Raw genomic sequence first — 20,101 nt, 5'->3', positions numbered from 1 at the left:
CACTGTTGAAATGCTGAGCCACGAATGCTGTAATTTTGAATTGGCAAGCACTGCAAACGGGATCTTGGCATGTGTCAGTGAGATCTTGGCACGTGTGAACTTGCAGCATCCAAACACCAGCAAGCCTCAGGGACCCCGTGTCGCTGTCAGCGATGAATACTGCTTTCCAAAGCCATTTCAACAACAGACGCCAGCAAGCTGCAGGGTGTTCTTCTCCCCCGGATTTTTTTAACTTTCTGCAGGTGGCGGCTTGTGAGTTCGCCTGAACACGGACGCAACATCCACGGTTTACCGGCTACCCCATATGGGCACTGAACATCCCAGGGAGGCTGGGGAACAGCCGGGAGCGGGCCGGGAGCGAGGGGCTGCCCAGGGCCGGCACGGCTCCTGCACGAGGGGCGGCACCGGCCCGGGGCACGGCCGCACGGGCACACCGGGGACACCGGGAACAAGGAGACACTGGCGACACGGGCACACCGGGGACACTGGGGGCACAGGGACACGGAGACACTGGGGACATGTGGACACGGAGATACTGGAGACACGGGGACAGCCCGGCCACCGACAGCCGGCGCTTTGCCGTCACCGCTTCTCCCTCACCCGTCCCCGCCCCGCGCCATCCTTCTGAAGAGGAATATGACTACCATTCAAAAACAGTATTAAAGAAAAACAGACTTCAGGCTAGATTTCTGGCAGACCCGACTATTTTTTGTCGACACATAAAACTGAGTATTTTATCAAAATTCTGCTTTTTTTCTCTTTTGATTACATACAGGATAGGGCATAAAAACCTCCAATTCTTCTAGGTTTAAGATTATAGAAGTAATTTAATAGTAAATTAAAAGTAACTGGAAAAAGAAAGAACAAAAAGGAGAGAAGTTAAGACGAGAAGATCAAGTAACCATATATTCATCTGGAGTGCAACTTGATGTTTCCGAATTATTTTAATTTAATGTACCTATAATGTATAAACTTTCCATTATTTCAGCTCACTGTAGTTTTAACTGATAACATCTTTTACAGACATAAAAAAAAAAACCAACAAAAAAAACCCAAAAAAAAACCACCAGAACCAGAAGAGAAAAGAGAAGAGCATCATTGGGCTCCAGGCCGTCCCGGTTCCCACTCCCAGCCCTGTCCCGGTCCCGGCAGGACGGGTGTGCCCGACGCCGCCGCTGCGCGTGCGCGCGCCGCCCGGGCATGCGCAGTGTGCGGGCGGTGCGCGGGGCGGGCGGAAGTTGCGCAGGCGGCGGAGGAGCGGGACGGGCACAAACAGGGAGCGGCGGCACGCGGGGAGCGGCGGGTCTGCGGGCCCGGCTGTACCTCCCTCCGTCCCGCAGCTGCCCTGCACACGGGCTCCACGGCTTTGGAAGTTCTTTCCGGGCACTGAGTAAACCGAAAGGGGAGTTTTGTTGGTAATACGCCTGTGCTGATGGTCTTGGTTTTAAGAGTCTCGTCTTCTTGTAACTGGTAGATTCACTTTCTGAAGCTATTAATTAATACCGTGTGACGTGTGGGATCTGCAGAATAGCCCTGTCCTCCTGAGGCCGCTACTTTTCAGTGGGTTGCCGGTTTCTAGAGATGAAGTACTAGAGTTGAGATATTAATGACTGTGTGAGAATCCCTTTTCCTCAGGTAATGTTTGATTGTAGTCTCTTGACAATGTCAGATGAGTAAATTTTAATCTTGAAATAAATTTTGTTTTCTTAAGAAACCTAGTTGTACTCTAATGAAACTGAGTATCGCTTGTGTAATTAACAGTAAGAACAGCCGAGGGTATACTTCCCAAGAAAAGACAAGTGCCCGAAGATCTGCAGCAAGAGCAAGCTGAAGCCTTGCAGCCAGGGCAATAAGGTGTGTCACGGTACTGACTTGATTTCTCCTTCTATTTCAGTTAATCTGACATGATGTTTTCACCTCATAAGAATTCTCAACTAATAAATTACAAAATTAGACCTTTGAAAAAAGTCTAGCCAGACTACACGCTTTGTTCGCTGATGGTCTTCTTGATTTCATTAAGACTGCTATGTGACAAAAGCTTTGTCTTGTGATGGCAGGTTGGGTTTGTGGTAGTCTGTACTGCCTATTCTGCTCAAGCCACAAATGATAATTTTTATGGCAAACGTTGCATAAAATATAGCAGGAATGTATGGCTGTGTCTACAAATATGTGTGTTTTTCTAATGAAGCATGACTTATTTCATAATTATTTTAACTTTTGCACAGTTAGCCTGAATGTTGCACAGACTAGTATTTATGTTTACTAGTCTTTATGTTCAAGTACCTACCACTGTGACTTACCACATTAATAAGATGCTGATGCTCTCGGCTATTCCTTCATTCTTCATGAGACTTTGGTGAAGTTTCCTTCAGAAGTCCACAAAGTCATGTCTTTTATTCTCTTTGGTTTCCCAAAATGACATTATTCTCTTCGTGGAATTTTTGTGTATGACTGAAGTATTTCTTGGTAGTAGGGAAAGGATTAAATTTTCTAGAACATCAAGGATAGGTCAGAGCAGCCCATAAGAGTTAAGACCTCAGTGTTACATTTCACTTGAGTGATGTATATTGCGTTCTCTTTGGGAATGTTAAACTGTGGGTTACATCCTATATACAGTATATAGTCTACTTTAAACAGTCTACATTCTTTCATATAATTCTTTGTTAAAATTGTTAAGCTCTCTGGTTGCTCACTCTCCATATTTTTGTCACTTTAATTACTGGAAGGCAAAAGGTGTTTCTAGTTCAGTCTTCTTCCTGCTGTGTGTATGTGTTATGTCACTCTTCTTCAAGGAGTGTCCCGTGCTGCTGTCTGCCTTTCCTGCAGTCTCTGTTGTTTTTGTTTGGGGTTTTTTTCAGTATCCATCTTTATGTATAGCTCTCTTTACGCCATTTACGGGCTCCTTAGGCTCAAGTTGGAATGATTCCTGTCAGTGTTAGTCAGGCTTTTGAGAGCAACAAAGGTATTTGACAGACTTACTTATTTTCACTTAGCTGCTCTCCAGAAGACTTGGGAACACCAAGGACAGCCCTAACAATATCTTCATGTAGATTTTGTGAGCCAGTGCTCTATCAGTTTGTTTTGGAAAATTTACTTTTATAACTCTTAGAACTGGATACTCATATCTTTGGTTTTTAATTGCTGAGAACAAGAATCTGAAAGCTGCATGGATTAGCAGTTAGAACACATGACCTTAGTTTTATATATATAGGAGTTTAAGATCTGTAAAAACACCCCACTTGTTTTCTACTAGGCTGTTATTCACATAAATTCAAATTATAACAAAATATAATTTTGTTATATTAAAATATAATGCTCTGTGTTCCTAAGACATCGTCATGGGAAAAATAAACAGAAAAAACTATTTTTAACTGCTAAGTAATGTAACAGAGAGAAACAAGATAAAAAATTGTTAATCTGTTATGTTGTATTGTATATATATGGCTCATTATACTGTTGTTGGGTGAAGACCAATATTGCTGATTAACTTCGAAGTTGGCTCTTTTTAGGTGGAATAGATCAGCTTCTCAGTCTGCTAGAATAAAGTGTGAAGTAGATACTTTGAACTGAAAAGCTGTGTAAATCTTCTAGTTGCACTTTTCACTAGAGACTTGAAATCCTAGTAGGCTAATGACAATGCTATTGTGGTTTGGTGCTGTTTGAAAACACAGACAAAGGCATCGTTTTTAGGCTCATTCAGTAATGTCTTACAGAAATCCTAACTTCTAATACCTCACTAATCAAAGCAGGAACAGCATCTGCACCTTTGTAGCAGGCTTTTACTTCTTCTGAAACTCAAGCAGAAATTGAAGCCTGTCTGGTGCTGTACATCTCAGCTCGGTGCTGTCATAGGTTGACCCTGGCTGGAAGCCAGGTGCCTGCCAAAGCCACTCTTATCATTCCCCCCAGGAGGACAGGGAAGAGAAAATACAACTAAAAGCTTGCAGGTTGAGATGGGGAGATCACTCACCATTTACATGGACAAAAGAGACTCAAAGGAATTTAACTCACTGGTCATCAAATCAGGGTGGGATAATGACAAATAAGAACGAGTCTAAAGACTTTTCCCTCACCTCTCCTATTTTCTGGGCTTAGCTCCACTCCAATTTCTCTACCAATTTCTCCCCCTGAGCTGTGCAGGGGATAGAGAATGGGGATTGTGGTCAGTTCTTAATGCTTCATTTCTCCTTCCTTCCTCCTCATGTAAATTGGAAGCTAGGAAAAAACAGAAGATAGTCATCCTGTGTGTGCCATTGCAACTGAGACACCCTCAAACCGAAATACTGATATGTCATGAGTGACTGTGACTTCTTGCTTGTATCTGTGAGACAAGAATAACAGCACTGGGGGGGTTTCCTGGAAAATGGGGAAGGAGAAAGAAGGGTTGCTAACAGCCAGAGAAACAGTCATGAGTTATTAGTGAAGTCTGGTATCCAGTATTGATACTGGAGTAACAATAAGGTAGATTTTTGAATTTTCTGAAGAATAACGCACTTTTTAAAAGAATGTGCATAATTTTGCGCTCTGCACCTCTGTATGCTGCTTATGTTTGTAACTTATGATGGTCATAAGAGAAAGTCTTCACTGGTCTTTCCATTTTGCCATGGTTTCCCAATTCCATTTTCATTATCACTGAATATTTTTTAGGAATTCAGTCTGCTTAGCACTGCAGAAGCTCTTTTGAGCTATAACTGAATGTAGTTTAAGCTTTTACTGAGTAGAATACCAAGTTTTTGTGTCCGTTCAAAACTACAGAAAATATTTTCTTTCCCGTTCTTTACTATCATATAAGAATTGCTAAAACTGTTTGAAATTAGAGCTGTGGCAATAATGCTGCCATCTGGATTTTCAGAAAACAGAAAGCATTTTTTGCGTAGTTTATTAAAACTTGCTGGAAACAGAAGATTGATAATGTTGTGGCTGTTCTGTAGATACCCACTTGAAATAAAAATTGTACTATAAAGACAAAGATACCCCCAGAAGAAATGAGATGACAGTGTAATGAGAAAATACACCAATAGCTTCTCATTGCTAGATCACTTTTTTCTATTATGTGTAACTTCACTGCAATAGACTACTCTTTGAAGCTCTCCCCTATTCTCTACATTATAACACTGTCACTATTAATTTATTTCATTGACTTTTAGCACAGTGAGGGCAGACCATAGATGATGACACAGTCATACATTCCTTATCTTATTCCGAGTGCCTTCCATGCTTGGAATCTGTAGATACCCATCTTATTTTTTTATTATTTTTTTCATTACTTGATTCATTGATGAAAATTTTTTGATCTGTACATAAGCATCTTTTGTTCATTTTAAGTTAAAATGACAGATGTTTTAATTTCTTACAGTCGAATTTTCTTCTAGGGAAGAAGATATATATGGAGAGTGTCTTTGACCTTGTGCTGGGGAAGGAGTCATTCAAAGTCTTTGCATGATTTTTATCTGCATTTCTACATAAAATATTAACACTGTTTACATTACTCTTCGCATTTATATGCATTTCTATTTATTTATATGTAGAGTAATATTTTATTGCCATTTATGGTGTTTTGGAATGTTTGAAAAATCAAGTAATTTGGATGGCAGTCTATTTTCAAGGAAATGTTACTTTCTTCTTGCTTCTTATGATACTAAGAGATGAGCCCAATCCCCCTGAAATAGTTTTACATAATTAAACTGTCTTGTTATGAAATAGGAAAATATTCCCCTTCTGACTGAGGTGCAACTTCTAGTAACTCTTCATTTGAACAAAAGAAGGAGCTTCAGGACTCTTTTTATGATTTTTGTTTAGACAAAGCAGCTATGCCTGTTCAGTTGCTGAAAATCATTAAAGGACAATCTGAGATTCCACTACCAAGCCATTTGCAGAAGGAGAATTTGCAACATTTGCAAGAAGGCCGTGATCACGCCAACAAATACATTCAGGTAAACTGACCAGTAAAAAAATTTTGTCTTGCTTTGAAATAGCTCCTCTTAACATTAGCAATGCACTTTTGTATTCCAGCTCAGTTGGTGACCTTCTGCAAAATGTGTGTCATTGTGTTCATCTGTTGCATATCTTTTAGCAGTGGAAAATTATGACCGTTTTGAACCTCATTGCATGTTGCTTTTTTTACCTTCTTTGATTCACAGTCCTGTCCCTTTCTCTTACGTTATCAGACTAAAATTTTGTAGGAGTTTCTCTTTTCAGAGTTTATCAGCTGTGGACCAATTTAAAACACATTAATATGCAGAATGCATTGCTTAAAATGGAGGGATTGTGGGAGGTTAAGTGGTATTTTGTTTTTAAAAAAACTGTAATAAGCGCTTCAATCCTGTTAAAGATCAGAGTAAGTGAATTGAGCATAACTGGTTTCAGAGTAACTAAAAAACTTCTAAAGTAGTTTTCCTTTTGTATGAAATGATGCAATATCCAGTTTTATAAAAAATGTTGTTTGTAGAAACTACCAGCATCAAGGCACAATTAGGTTTTTTATCATTACGAAGTGTGCACTTATATTTGACAGTAATCTTAAATATATTTTGGATTGGAAGTACAATCCTGCGATACTAGTGAAATGCAGAAACAACCTTTTCCATGCCTAAAACAATTATTCTCGGTAAAATGCAGTGTCAATTCTTGAGTGTGTTCTTTTTTTATCCTGTTTAACTTTTTTTTGTCTGTCACTGAGAATCATTTTAGGCATCTCTGATGCTTACGTGTCAGAATATCAGCATTAATTCAGGCTTTCTTTCAATCTGTTAATTAAAAAGAAAAAAGGGAAAAAGTTACGGCAATCTGGTTCTGTAGAAAACCTAAGTTGTCTTGAATCCTTAAAAAAATGGCATAAGCATTTTAAAAATATGAGCTGAACTGATCTAATGTATTTCTGTATCCGAAAAAACATTTTTGCTACCACAGCTCCATATTCTCAGTTCCAACTCTAGTGCTTATGTGACCCTGTGATTGAGTCCATTCATGAGAAGGAAGCTGGCAGAAGACTGTCCTTATTGCTGGAGAGAGGATAATTTTCTGCTGCTCTCACTCTGCGCTGGTTCCTTGTGGTGTCAAATTGATGCCAAGAGTGGTGCACTTCGGTGTAGCAAAGGAGCAGAACTGCCCTGTCTGGCAGCAGGCAGCAGTTGAGTGATGTAGGAGGTGATTTGATTGAGAATGAGCCTCCCTCAGGTCTTGTAAAGGAACGAATGGAAACATCAATAACCATTGCTGCTAGCAAACGGGGTTTATTCCTCAGGGTGTAGTTTTCTGTCCCTGTTCACCTGTACGATATATAGACTTTGCTGTTTTGAAGAGCTATGTCTGCAAGCAGCTCCGACGTGGAAGAACAGGGATACTTGTTCAGAAGAAAGTGGTGAAGGAGACAAAAATGCATTATAAGTTAGAAAATCTTTCTGCCAAAATAAATATTTCTATTTGGAAAGCAGAGCAATTACTACCAGACTATGATTTAAAGCATACATGCAGTGCTCTAGCTGATTCTGAAGGGAAGAGTATGTAGAATGTCTTTCTCAGGCTTCTGCCTTATGTAAAGAGAGCTTCATGCTGCTGCTGACATGGATTAGTAGGTGACTAAAACAGCTTGGCATAAACAGCATGACTGAGAGTTGATAAAGCTGGTGCTAATGCACCTTTAAATGTGAAGGAAAATCCAGTTCTGCAGGCTGAGCTTGAAGTGAACCTTACAGTGCACTGATGTTAGGTTATCTTTGTGGTGGCACACTGTCACTCTAGACCTGCCAAAATAGGGATCAGGTCCTGCTTTGACAAGGGGAGAAGGGCAGGGGAGGATTTTTATGAAATGTGTTCTGGCAAAAGCAAAAAAAAAACATTTAGAATCCTTCTGTCTGACTTGTGTGCCTCAGTCCTTTCATTCTTCTGTGTGTTTTTATCTCCCTGGCACCTCTTTGAAAACGGCAGACTTCAAATTGGTAGAAAAACAGCACAAGCAATATTTGTACCTCTTCAGTCATCATGTTCATTAACTAAACATGATGCCTTCTCCTATTAGTTCATCATCCTCTGGATTTTGCTGTGGCAAATCTGAACTAAACCTGAAAATAAGCTGCCAAATCAGCTATAGAACCAAACTGAGGGAGCGAGGCCTTCTCAGGAAGGAGACACATGTAGTAGAAGAATTGTACATGGTTGGTTTGAGAGTGCATCTAGTGGCATGTGGAGTGTTTTGGAAAGTTTGCTTCTGAATTCAATAAGCAGTGCAAGATTTATGAGGGAAGAGTCAATCTGAGTAAATTTTGCTAAGGTAGGCTCTTTTGAAGTTTGAAGCTCAAGATATTCAGGCATGTGGGGAAGGCAGTGGGGCAGTATGAGGAAATGGGTAGTAGCTGGGGAAGAGAACTATAGCTTAGGTGTTTGGGATACAGAGGAAAGTGAAGGGGCCAGACCATTATAGCAAAGAATGTGATCCCAGAATTTGAAAACACTTTGGAAGGTACTGGGATGTAAAAGGAAAAATAAAAAGTAAAGATGGTCAAAAAGCAGTCACTATCTCATCAATGAATTCCACTTTTAAAGTAGCGTGCTGGTGCAGATTGAAATTTCTTACTAAGAAAAAAATATATATGTAAACACTGAGTGTTCCTGAGGTGACTGTTTCATTGCAAAGACTTTATTACAAGAAAAATTCTGTAGTTTTTTATTTACCTGTGACAATTCACAGTTCACAATTGTATTTACCTTTACAATTCACAACAATCTCAGCAAGAACAAATATCTATGTGTGTGTGTATATCTATATATATATAGAGAGAGAGAGAGTGAAATTTTAAACAAAGCTGTAATTTTGAAAACAAGTAGGAAAGCTTCCTGTTTTTACAGGTAAGTTCCTACTTTTCACAGAGAAGACTAATGAGTTTTATATGGAGACGTAATTATCAAAATATTTTGGAAATCAGCATCTGTAAATAACGTTGAGGTTTTGTGGACTGGTATTACTTCTTTATAAAAGAGATAGTAAAATCTTGTTGAATTTGATTTGGATTACTCCTCAGCACATCATATGACAAATTTTACTGTGAAAGGCCTCTGGAGTAACAATTCACTGCTGCATATTTTATCCTGATTTGGTTTAAGCAAATTACTAAAGTAAAACTGTAATTTACCTGACTGTCCTCTTAATGTTACATTTATAGATATATTGCCCTGTTCTTTTTTTACAAGAAACCTTTTAGTATATTTTTGTGTTGTTTAGCTTTTTTAGGCATTTTACAGAGTCTGTTTTCAATATTTTTATTTTTCTTTATTGAACCAGTTTTTTTGGTTTTATCATTGAGAAGGTGTAACAGTGCTTTATCTGCCATACTGTGAAAGAATACACTTGACTGACATCTTTGGTAATGCAGATGATAACCATATTTCTAACTAGAAGTGTGACTAAAGAGGTGTGAAATGTTAACATCATTGAAGTTGCTGATTTTTGCTTCATTATAACTTCAGCTTCACAATATAAAGAATATTTTGAATTAATCATTAAATCATAGCATCTTTTAGAGCATTTGTATTATTGCCTAATAAGTAGGACATGACAGTTTCAAACCTTTGTAGTACTCTTCTCACATCTGTATTTTTTTTTACAGAACATTATATATCTTCATATGCTTCTATTATATCTTGACTGTGATTTTATTCTGATATTTATGTTGCCAGTATTTTTGGAGAAATTTCTGTATCTTTTAAGATTTTGATCACTACCTCTTCAGATGTCTTTCAGGTTTTGTGCTAAAACTAGCGTTTTTTGCTATTTTTGTAATAAAAGTTGCATGTATAGTTCCATAGCTATTGTCTTATTTTACTATCTTATTTATGTTTACGTTTACCATCTAGCTGTAGCATCTAAATAGTATTGACATATAATACTTTGTTGTATCTCCAGAATGTTGCTTTTTAATGCTGTCTATAGCAGTTGTTTTTTGGCTTTTTATTAAGAATGTAGATGGCAATTTAGGCTTGTTCCTTAAATTCTGCCTTTATCTTACAGATGTTTCAGCTGTTACCAGCATTTCAGTAACTTAGAGGCATAAAGTCTTAGTTCACAACATTTTCTTTTATTTTTTGCTTTGTAGGGAATAGTTACTCTTTCCTATCCATTAACAAAACTCAGAGATGGAACAGACTTTTTCAAGATTGTTCTTCAAGGTACTACATTTAAATATACATTTTTAATTTATAGTATTACATCAGTAGTTCCTGCTTTTGTATAGTGTTCAATAGAATGTAAGATTTAAAATACTCTCTAAAACTGTTAATTTTCTACAAAAAAAGTTTAAGATAAACTTATGCCAGGTGAGTTAATGGAAACAATGCAGTCTTTATATTTCAGTAGACTTCTTGTTGCATAACTTTTTAAAAGACTGTCCTAGAAATGTATTAGCTATATGTATAGCTTTAACAGTGTATTTTCAAACTGCTTATCATAAGAAGGACCAAGGAAATTGCACATATAGTAGTTACCACATAATATATATATATAGCATATACTGTGTAAGGGCACATTTAGTATAGGTCAGTATTTTGATTAGCAGCAAAATATTTGTGTTTCATTCTGTTTTAATTTAAGAACTTAAGGAAATTTCAGCTGACTACTCAAGTATTTGAATGCTAGTAGCTAGATTAGCTTTTTGAAGGACCTAAATTGTTCATCATGTAATAAATAATGCAAAAAAATAATACATTCCTTTCAGGTCTTAAGCTTGTCATCCCCTCCAGTCAGGAAGATGGAGGAGGTAACTTGTCAGGAATCTACTGCTGCCTGTGCCTGAGCAGCAGTCCTGGGCTGTGCAGATCCTGCCTGGTTCTGCAGTTGTGGCTGGTGTTAGCAGAGGTGTTGAATTTCTTGTGACCCTAGCCAGTCTCTCTACTGGCTCCAGAGTTCTCAGAGGGGTGCTTAACCTCCTGCTTAACCTCCCTGAGTCTTGCTGATTTCAGTGACTGTTCAGGAGAGGAGAATTTATGCACATTCTTCATACATAAGATTGCACATCTAAATCTTTGAAACAGTAAAAAGTAGAAAACTTAAAATAAAGATATGATTTCTGCTCCTGTCCTCCTGGGAGGCTATTAATTAATATTTCTGTGTCCTAGAATATCTTCAGTTTATAATAGATTCTACAATAGGATCTGTGTTAATGGGACTGCATAATATTTCCTTTCTAACACTATACATTGAATTATCCAAGTGGAAATCTTTTTAATTTCTGTTTAATTGTACACTGGTGTACAACATTCACATTTTAATCCTCTTACGAAGAATATTCTGAGCAACATACCTGTAGTTAGTACATTTCCTGTTTGTACATTAACTGAAATGTGTTAGACTGTTGATCAGCTTGTTTTGTAAATCTCTTTCCACTGCTGTTTAGTTTTGGAGAAGGTATAGTGATTTGAATCATTTTTGCCTTTTTTCCTGTAGATTCGGATGACTTGTGTTCCCAGATCAACAGCATCAGTGTTTTAATATATGGAAAAATGGCAGAGGATTGTGCAAAAATTATACACCATGGGGTAAAAAAACCACCAAAACATATATACATATATATTCTTGTCATAGGAATTGTTTTTCACAGATGTATGTTGACTTCTTTCCTTGTCTTCTTTTATCCCTAAAATTAGAAACAGTCTGTTCAGTCCCTTCAAATCTATAAGTACAAACTAGAAAGAAAAAAAAAGTATTTGCTTATGTAAATTATTTCTCACACTAATATTGAAATAAAACAATTCTTTTTATCAGTTTTGTTTACCTAGCAAGCAAAGGATCATGAATATGGATAATAGAGAAGTCACTCATTTATATTCGTATTTTGAATGTTTTGCCATTTGATAAAATATGTTTTACAATTAAATTCACTTAAAAGACAGTTATACTAAAAGATTTAAAAAAAAAAAATTCAAAACTGTCCATACAGAGTTGTTTTACTGACTTGGTGCCAGTGTCTTGCTTTGCCAGAAATAAAAGTTTGGTTAGATTGGCTCCAGGTAAGAGACTTAGACAAGTCAGCCTATGAATTTCTGAGACAGTGTTACCACTAAAGAAGGAAAACAAGATGAAAACAGTTATCTCAGTCTTTTTGTAAGATTGCAGATCAGTTTATTGACATGTCAGTATTAGCCAAATATGAAATTGAAATTAGTATATGATGCATTATGAGCTCATGTTAGTGCTTTTTGATTTGTGATACAAATTCACACTAAATCGTAGAATGGTTTGAGCTGGAAGGCACCTTTAAAGGTCAGCCAGTCACAACCTTCCCACCACAGGGAGGGACATATGGGCAGGGACATATTTCACCTCTTCAGATTGCTCCAAAGCCCTATCCAGTCTCACTTGGAACACTTCCAATGATGGGGCATCTACAATCTCTCTGGGCAAATTACAGTGTTTATACAGGTTTTTTTATTCCAAGGAATTTTGAATTTTGATGGGGAAGCTAGGGTGGAAAGTTCCTGAACTAATTTGCTAAATGTGCAAGCTGCAGAATCTTTTTAAATTTAGTGAACAAATCAGTTTTGTCCTGATAAAAATACAAATGTTGAACAAGGCACTGAGCAGCAATTAGAAGAGAAAAAAATCATTACTAAAGAGCTGGGTAGAAAACTACAACCCACAGGCAACAACCCTTAGCTGAGGTGCGTTAAAATCTCAATTTGTTCTTCCCCGGTGAACTGAGCCTTCGTGGTCTTCCCTCATGTCTCAAATGAGATTTTAATTTTGGAAGACTATGAGATGACAATGATTTCTGAAGCTAGCAGAGTTTCATAAAAAGTCCCATTTTTTAGCCATTTAAAAATTACTTCAGTAAGGTCTGGTACTGCTTATTTGCTGTATGCCATTTCAGATTTTAGTGTTTTTTAATTTCCATATCATTCTTGGCATAGTAGAAGAAATGTAGCTGAGTAGCTGGGGGAGGAGCTGGCAATTTCCAAAAATATGAGTAACCATATTGTCTCCTGAGAGTCTTCTCGATCTGTAAGAGAATAACCATCAGGAAAAATATTGTCTTTCCTGTATTTCACACTTTCCGAATGAGGAAAATAGAATTTTTTTTGCCATTTAAAGATGTTGTTTGAATGTCATCGTTTATTTATGCAATGCACATCTGTTGACATGAATATCCACCAATTTCTATAAATAGCTTTGATTCCCGAGCCAATTACAAGATCTTCTTAGCTAAAGGTGAAATGGAAACTAATCTAGTTTGAAACCTAATTAAATATCAAGGCACTGTGCAAATATTATGAAAATTTTTTTTGCATGTTTAGAAACTGCAAGTCACAACCTGTCACAGTTGACTGTGAATTTGTAAGAAATCTGAGGGTGTATCTGTTCTTTCTACCTGTAGAACTAGATATTGAGGTTAGTGCTGTCTTCCTTATGGAATTGCACAGCCCTTTCACAGTCTGAGAGGGATTTTGTTTGGTTTTTTTAATGTGGTGCTACATATGGCATATGTCTTACATGAGAATAATCATCAGTGACCTAATACTACTCAAAATTTTTTTCATTTATTGTCAGCCTGTTAAAAGGCTGAGTCTGTGTAATTCTGAAGGTCCTTCTGACACAGGAGAAGTTACCTGTACAGAGCTCCAATCCTGACTCAACAGCCACATCCCAGAATCTTGAGCAGTCTATGTTCTAATAAAATGCTGAAATGGGAAAAACTTATAAGCAAGGCATAACTTTTTAGGTAAAGGTTGATTTTACTGTTGAAGGAACATTCTGGTTAGCATCAGCTAAGAGTGAAAGTCATTGTACTAACATTGATTTTGACAAAATTCATGGAGTTTCCTGAAGTTTTTATTCATGTGTTTCTGTGTCTGGAAAGACTGAAACAACTTTCTTGTATGTTAGTAGGACAGTCTGTTAGCGGTGCAAAAAGAATGCTGAGTGTTTTGCCATGTTTTAACTTAGTTTTGACTTACTTTTAGGTAATAATATATAAACCTAAAAGGTTTACCTAAAGGTTTCATCAAAGTATACATTGTGACATTACCTGAAAATCACCATGCCCTAAGTAGTTTCATTGTGAATTAAACTGTCTGATTAAATTTATATTTTCTGCAGATTTTTTCCCCCCAATGTTTTAATAACTACATATATCACTGTCACTTAATCTAGAAGCCTTTCTTTTTCTTGCCCAAAACATGAAGGTTTTAGATCTTAAATCATTTAGCATAGCATTGTCAGATTGCTGAAATAGCAAAAAAAGTGCTGTCATAGTGCAATATTTGGCTAAAACTGTCAACTTTAATCAGAAAGCTCTTTTATATGTTGTAATCAAATAAACACATGAAGAAAAGTTACTCAGTAAAAGTTTATGGAAACGCTTTTGGTAGAAGCTTGAATAGAAATAGGCTTCCAAGTCTAATGTGTTTTGGAGCACACTGGCACAGGCCGGCTAAACAGTTCTGATAACAGGGGGAGCTGACTATAAAGAAGCTTTACATTGTATCAGATAGCTATCTTAATCATCTCTGATTACCTAAAGATATTTAATGTATTTTCTACCTTGTCCTCCTTTTTAATTTTTTCTTTGTTTTTTTCTTTTTGATGTGGTGAGGTTGCTGCTAAAACCATGAGCTGCTTCTGGGACTTGCCATGTACCCTTTAAATCCTCTTTTTCTTGTTCATTTTGTGGTGTCTGAGGAACTTTGTACTGACATGAAAATAGAGTTACAATTGCTTCCTGTGCCAGAATCTCAGCAGTGATCCCAGAGAAGTTTGTAAGGTCTCTTTGCTAAAAGAAATCTACCTCTTGATTGAACTAGGTATTTAACCCTTCAGGAAGATGTTGGTCCAGCCAAAACAGAGTTTATAGGAGAGTTTCTTAAAAGTACAGCTGTGATTCAATGAGAAAGGAGCTCTAAGAAAAAATGTTTGATCACTGTTGGTCTGACATGTGATTTCTTTTCTACTTTAGTTAAGCTAACCAGAAAGGAGTCAGTCTTCAGTGTATTCAAAGAGGAATGATTCTCTTGCTTTATGCAGTGTGAATCTTCCTCCTTAGGCTTTATCAAAAATAGCACTCAGTTATAGTAGCATCATGGGTGTGAAAATTTTAGCAGAATTAAAAAGAAAAGCTTTCTGGCATTTGTTGTAAATATGAATTCCATGGGTAAAAGAACTAAATTGAGAAACTTAAAGACAGGTTTTACAATTTGTTCAGGGTTGTTGTTTCTTCAGTGTCTCGAGACTTCAGAGTGAATTTTCACATCATATAGTCTTAAAATAGAGCATGTGTTGGAGTCCGTAATTTTCTGTTTATTGCTCTGTTCCCATAGGAAACCATGATAGTTGCAGGATTTAAGGTGATAAAATTGCCTACAGCGAGAGAGGATGGTAGACATGAGTGTCACCTGGAAGTATCTGAAGATGCTGGATCATCCATTTATGTATGTGCCCAATCTTTTCTTTTCCAAATTTTGCTTTATAATAGAAAAAAAAACAATAAAACCTATTAGAAACTGAAACGGTACAGATTATTTTACCATGTTAATCAGGAAACATGTCATGTTTGTGTGTGTGTGCACATGTAATTTTATAATAACCCTAAACAAATTATTTTCCAGGTAAATTTCTACTTGTTGAGTGCATGAATTTGACTTTAGTTGACTTTAGATAGATTTCTAGAGTTGTTTCAACTACTCCTAACGCAAATCATTAATTGTTGCCTTTTAAATAGATGGAGTGCTATCATCTAAATTTTATACAGAGAATTATACCCTTTTGTCCTGAGTAAAATATTTGTTCTTTTATACTGCTCTCACATCAGTTCTGTTTAGTCTTATCTGTACAGTTGTTGTCTAATTAAATCCTAAATTTAAGAAAAAAAATATTTTTTTTTTTTTTAAATCTCAGGCACTTTTGTTTTTGAATTGACTTCTACAGGTAATTAAAACTTGGCACACAGCTCAATGAGAAACAAAATTATTTAAAATGATAGTGCAGATTGTATCCTGCATTCATTATCTGTTGATGATGATGATGATGATATATAGGTAAAAAGAGTATTTTTCATTGAAGATGATGGAAAGCAAAACCATCCTGAGCCTGAATAGGTGTGTGTAAACTAAGTGTCTAAATTTTAGAATCTACCCAAGGCCTTTAGCTGAGTATTGGCAAGACCTCAGACACTGGGCAGCCCCCTGAATGCCTGGGTTGTGCTGTTTCTCTCATCATTGACCACAGAATGGAGCATGTGGTACTTTGCTTGATGACAGGCGTACTGGATGCATAATAGCATTCATACAAATGATTTCATGTGTGCTTCACTTCCTCAGTCATAACTTTTCACTCAGCTGTTTAAAAGTAAAATCAGTTTCAGGGATGCAGCTGAGGTGGAGAGCAAAAGCAGATCCCTAGCAGGAGTTGGCAGTGTGGGGCAGGGAACAGCTGTGACAGGGGCTTTGTGGCAGGCTGGGAAGGCAGCTGAGCCCTGTGTTCCTCACAGAGAGTGGGGCTTTTCATCAAATCACTATGATTAGTTCTTTACAAGACCGTACATTGAAGATAAGTCTGGCTTACAAGTTAAGTCTCAGAAAGCTTAGGAACTATCTTTAAATACAATTTATCCCATTCTGGTGAATTTTTTCTCCCAAAGGAAAGTAATGAGTCACTGAGAATAGATCTGCTCTAAGCACTGACATGTACATACATCTTTATGTACAAAACCTTAAACCCATTTCTGGTCTTCGTTAAGCAAGTGCATTTTTAAGTTTGTGGCCTCCAACTTTCAAATGCTGCTCTATTAATGTCACCTAACATATTCAGCTACACGGCTTTAGAAAATGTGTGTATTTTTTTTGAAGAAGCTTTTATCTGAGTGTAATTGCAGTAAATACTTTATTCTGTAGCTAAAATTTTACTAGATTCACATATGATTCTTGTGGGAAAAATGGCTGTGGGGCTGGTTTGCATTTCCTTACAGTGTTGTATTTGCTTTAAAGTTTTCAAATGTTATATTTGCAGTATTATCAATTTTATAATCAGAAAGTGTGTTATTTTTTCTCCACAGATTTGCATTAAACCAGGAACAACTGCTGCTTCAGAAACTGCATCTGTGGTGAGTTTGTATTTGTGATACTTTTAAATCACATGAGATTAACTGCATGTAAATAAGAAGGTGTGGCATTCATTTTTGTTCCTGTTTAATTTACTTCTGTTCTCTTATCCCAGCAGTCATTAGCTTTTACTTTTGCAAATAATATACCTGGAACACAAAATAACATTTGAAAAAAGTAGTACATTTTCTATACTTGTATAGTTCCCATCTCGATCTCCAAATGGACTTCATGTTGCTTTAGGAAATTTGAACTAGAAAGGTAACTATTGGTCTAAATAAGATTGTATGCTTTTGTTGTAAAACCAAAAAAAAAGGAAATATTAAACTTCCTTTGTTTTAAAATCAGACTTCCAATACTGGTCTTAACATTTGTTTTGATTTCTGTTTGGAGCAAGCCCTTATGTGTCTAAATTAAAATTCTACAATAAATAGTATTTTAAAGACAGAGGAACTGGTTTCTGAAATTGTAATGGTCTTTATCATGATTTTAAAGATTCAGTACCAATGGTGATAGAGCTCATTTTGAATTTTTATTTACCAATGGTGATAGAGCTCGTTTTGAATTTTTATTTACAGTCTCGTTTTTTCAGTATAGTACTTGAAAATGTAAGTTATCAAGCAGTTTGAAAGAACTTCTTTCTTTAAAATAATCTAATCAGCATATATTACAACCTTAAGATGAGAGGAGAATAGTCCTTAAACTGTAGAATGTAGCCCCTAATTTCTCAAATCTGCCAGAATTGTGGTATTTTAATCAGATATGCACAGTGGCTGTGAGATGGAACCCCCGCACCAGCCCAAGACAAGGAGTCTGTACAGTGACACTGCCAAGCAGAAATACAAAGCTATTTGTTTGTGCTTTAAAAAGTTCTCTGGATGGACATGTTAAAATGGATCAGTAAAAAAGTCTCTTTCATTGTTCTTTATTGTAATGACTTCTACTCACCTGGTTCGTGTATTGAAACTTATTCAATTAACTGGTTGGCTTATTGTAAGAAAGATGCAATCCCAGAAAGAAATTAAGTGTCTTGTGTGCTTTCTGAGTCTCAAGTGAATAAGATACAAAGAAATAGATAACCTTTATTTCTTTAAGATGAAATAATTATGTCTGAGGATGAATGATGTTAAAAGGCAAAATTCTGTGTGAATGTTTGAATAATTTTTTCTTTTGTTCCCTCATTGTATCATGCCTTTTCAGTCTGTTGCTCCAAAATATGTTTATACTCCCCTCAATCATCTAAAAGATGGAACTATAGTGAACTTGTATGGCGTTGTGAAATTCTTCAAGCCTCCATATATTAGCAAAGGAACTGGTATGTACTATGTTCAAGACATTTGAAATCTCCAGCCGGAATTGTTCTTAATATGTTTGTTAAAAATCAGCCAAAACAACAAATTCACCTGATCCTTTAACCATAGTTTTGACCAGCTAATACCAAGGAAAGAGAAGAACAAATAAATGAGAGATACCAGTCACTCCAGGCAGATTGGTGAAGACAGCAAATTAAGAAGGTTCTTAAAGGAGATTTGTCATTTGTCCAGCTACTTTAACAAGACTTTGGGCAACTGAGGATGTGGAACATCTTAAGTGGACAAGCGCTGATTGCTGGAAATCATTAGGGCAACTATTCTTTCCACATATATAAAAACAGTGAAGTTAAATGCACCAACTTTCAAAGCAGCATGTCTCTGAAGCAGCTAGGAGAGATTTTTTTTTCTGCTGAGTCATTTGCCAAGTTAATCACTTCAATTTCTTAAGCAGTAGAAATTTAATAGGGAAAATGATTATTTATTTAGCAACTAGTCCTTGCCTAAATGTAATTAATAACTTCCTAATATGTCTTCCCTGTATATTTTCAATTGACATTATTAAAATAGCACAGTGTAGCTAATACTAAAATAGTATCAGTAGAGAACAGGGATGCAATCTGATATTTCTTATTTATGAAGATAGTTGTAATTCACTTGCTACTTTATAATGAAAATCTCTAAGACAGTTTTAATCAGTCTGGGGTTTGGAGTAAAAATATTCACTAATCAGTCAAATATTTCAGTGTTGGTTTTTGATTTTTTTGCACTATCCAGAGTGATGATTGCTTGAGAGGGTACAAAATGGTCAACGATTGTTCTGCATTGTCAGGGCACAAAGTGGGTCTTGTCAGAAAATTTTGTGGTTGCTTTAGATCTGGCCCAATCCTACACCAATGCATTCTCTGTCTGACACAGTAATAATAGGATCATATAGCTTTTAGCTGGTGCCCACTGGAAGCACGGAAAGTGGGGCCACTGTGCTTTATCCAGATGGATTTTTATTCACTATATAGGTATGTTCTGAGGTATAAGATGCTGCTTCTTCTTACACATATTAAGGCTTAAGGATGAGGCCTTGCTCTGTGTTCCCATTGAAGGTGGGTACCACTGGACTGGTGCCTAATTTAATCTGGTTGGTTTATATAATCTATAATTAAAAGTTCATCATTTCCATTGCCATGATTGCATTAGATGAATGTTAAAACACTGATGAATGAAATGAGTTTTCAGTAGGTTTATAAATTATTTTTTACAGATTAAGTTGTTTTAGCTAAGCATGCTTTTGCTTGAGGCATATAGACTGAAATGTCTGTATATGAGAGCTTTATGAGTTCTGAAAACTGTCCAAGAAAGTGCTTTGGGTCTTGCTTGGTACAAGAGACAGGCAGGATTTTGTCTGCTAGAAGATCTGTTGGAAGTGTTCAAAATTATATTCTAACTTTCCTTCCCCAATAGTTTAAGAGTCTTAAGATATTTTAAATTTTTAACAAAGATTATATTCTCCTCTCTCCCCTCCCTTACTCTTTAGGATATCTCAAGTACTTAACCTTGAGATTTAATAGAAAAGAGAAGTAAATAGAAGAAAAAAGAACCTCGGTCTTTGTAGTGTCCAATTACAAAGATTATGTGCTTGACCATGAAAGTTTTAGGATGTTATAACGTGACACCTACTGCTTCCCCAGCCCTTTTTTTTCATGTAGATATTGGTC

At 36.6% G+C, this 20,101-nt stretch overlaps 1 protein-coding gene across 4 annotated transcripts in view; it reads left to right on the top strand.

Moving 5' to 3' along the window:
• Positions 1 to 1,256: 1,256 nt before the first annotated feature.
• The window catches only part of POT1 (protection of telomeres 1), a 59,272-nt gene continuing 40,427 nt past the window's right edge, over positions 1,257 to 20,101 (top strand). The window contains exons 1-8 of one of the 4 annotated variants that reach the window (XM_088055691.1): positions 1,257 to 1,415; positions 1,762 to 1,854; positions 5,800 to 5,933; positions 10,089 to 10,161; positions 11,435 to 11,526; positions 15,301 to 15,411; positions 17,034 to 17,081; positions 18,280 to 18,394. In XM_088055691.1, coding sequence (XP_087911817.1) covers positions 5,811 to 5,933; positions 10,089 to 10,161; positions 11,435 to 11,526; positions 15,301 to 15,411; positions 17,034 to 17,081; positions 18,280 to 18,394 — 562 coding nt within the window. In that variant the 5' untranslated portion in view covers positions 1,257 to 1,415; positions 1,762 to 1,854; positions 5,800 to 5,810. Of the gene's footprint in view, positions 1,636 to 1,761; positions 1,855 to 5,799; positions 5,934 to 10,088; positions 10,162 to 11,434; positions 11,527 to 15,300; positions 15,412 to 17,033; positions 17,082 to 18,279; positions 18,395 to 20,101 lie in introns of those variants that run through there. The other 3 variants (XM_088055690.1, XM_005519220.3, XM_088055692.1) reach the window with 3 other exon arrangements.

The sequence above is a fragment of the Pseudopodoces humilis genome, chromosome 5 (genome assembly GCF_049639895.1).
Source record: "Pseudopodoces humilis isolate 2021_Gansu_Grassland_sample_001 chromosome 5, ASM4963989v1, whole genome shotgun sequence".
NCBI classification, from domain to species: Eukaryota; Metazoa; Chordata; class Aves; order Passeriformes; family Paridae; genus Pseudopodoces; species Pseudopodoces humilis.
Note: the sequence above shows the minus strand (reverse complement) of the source record. Positions and strands in the feature narration are given on the sequence as shown.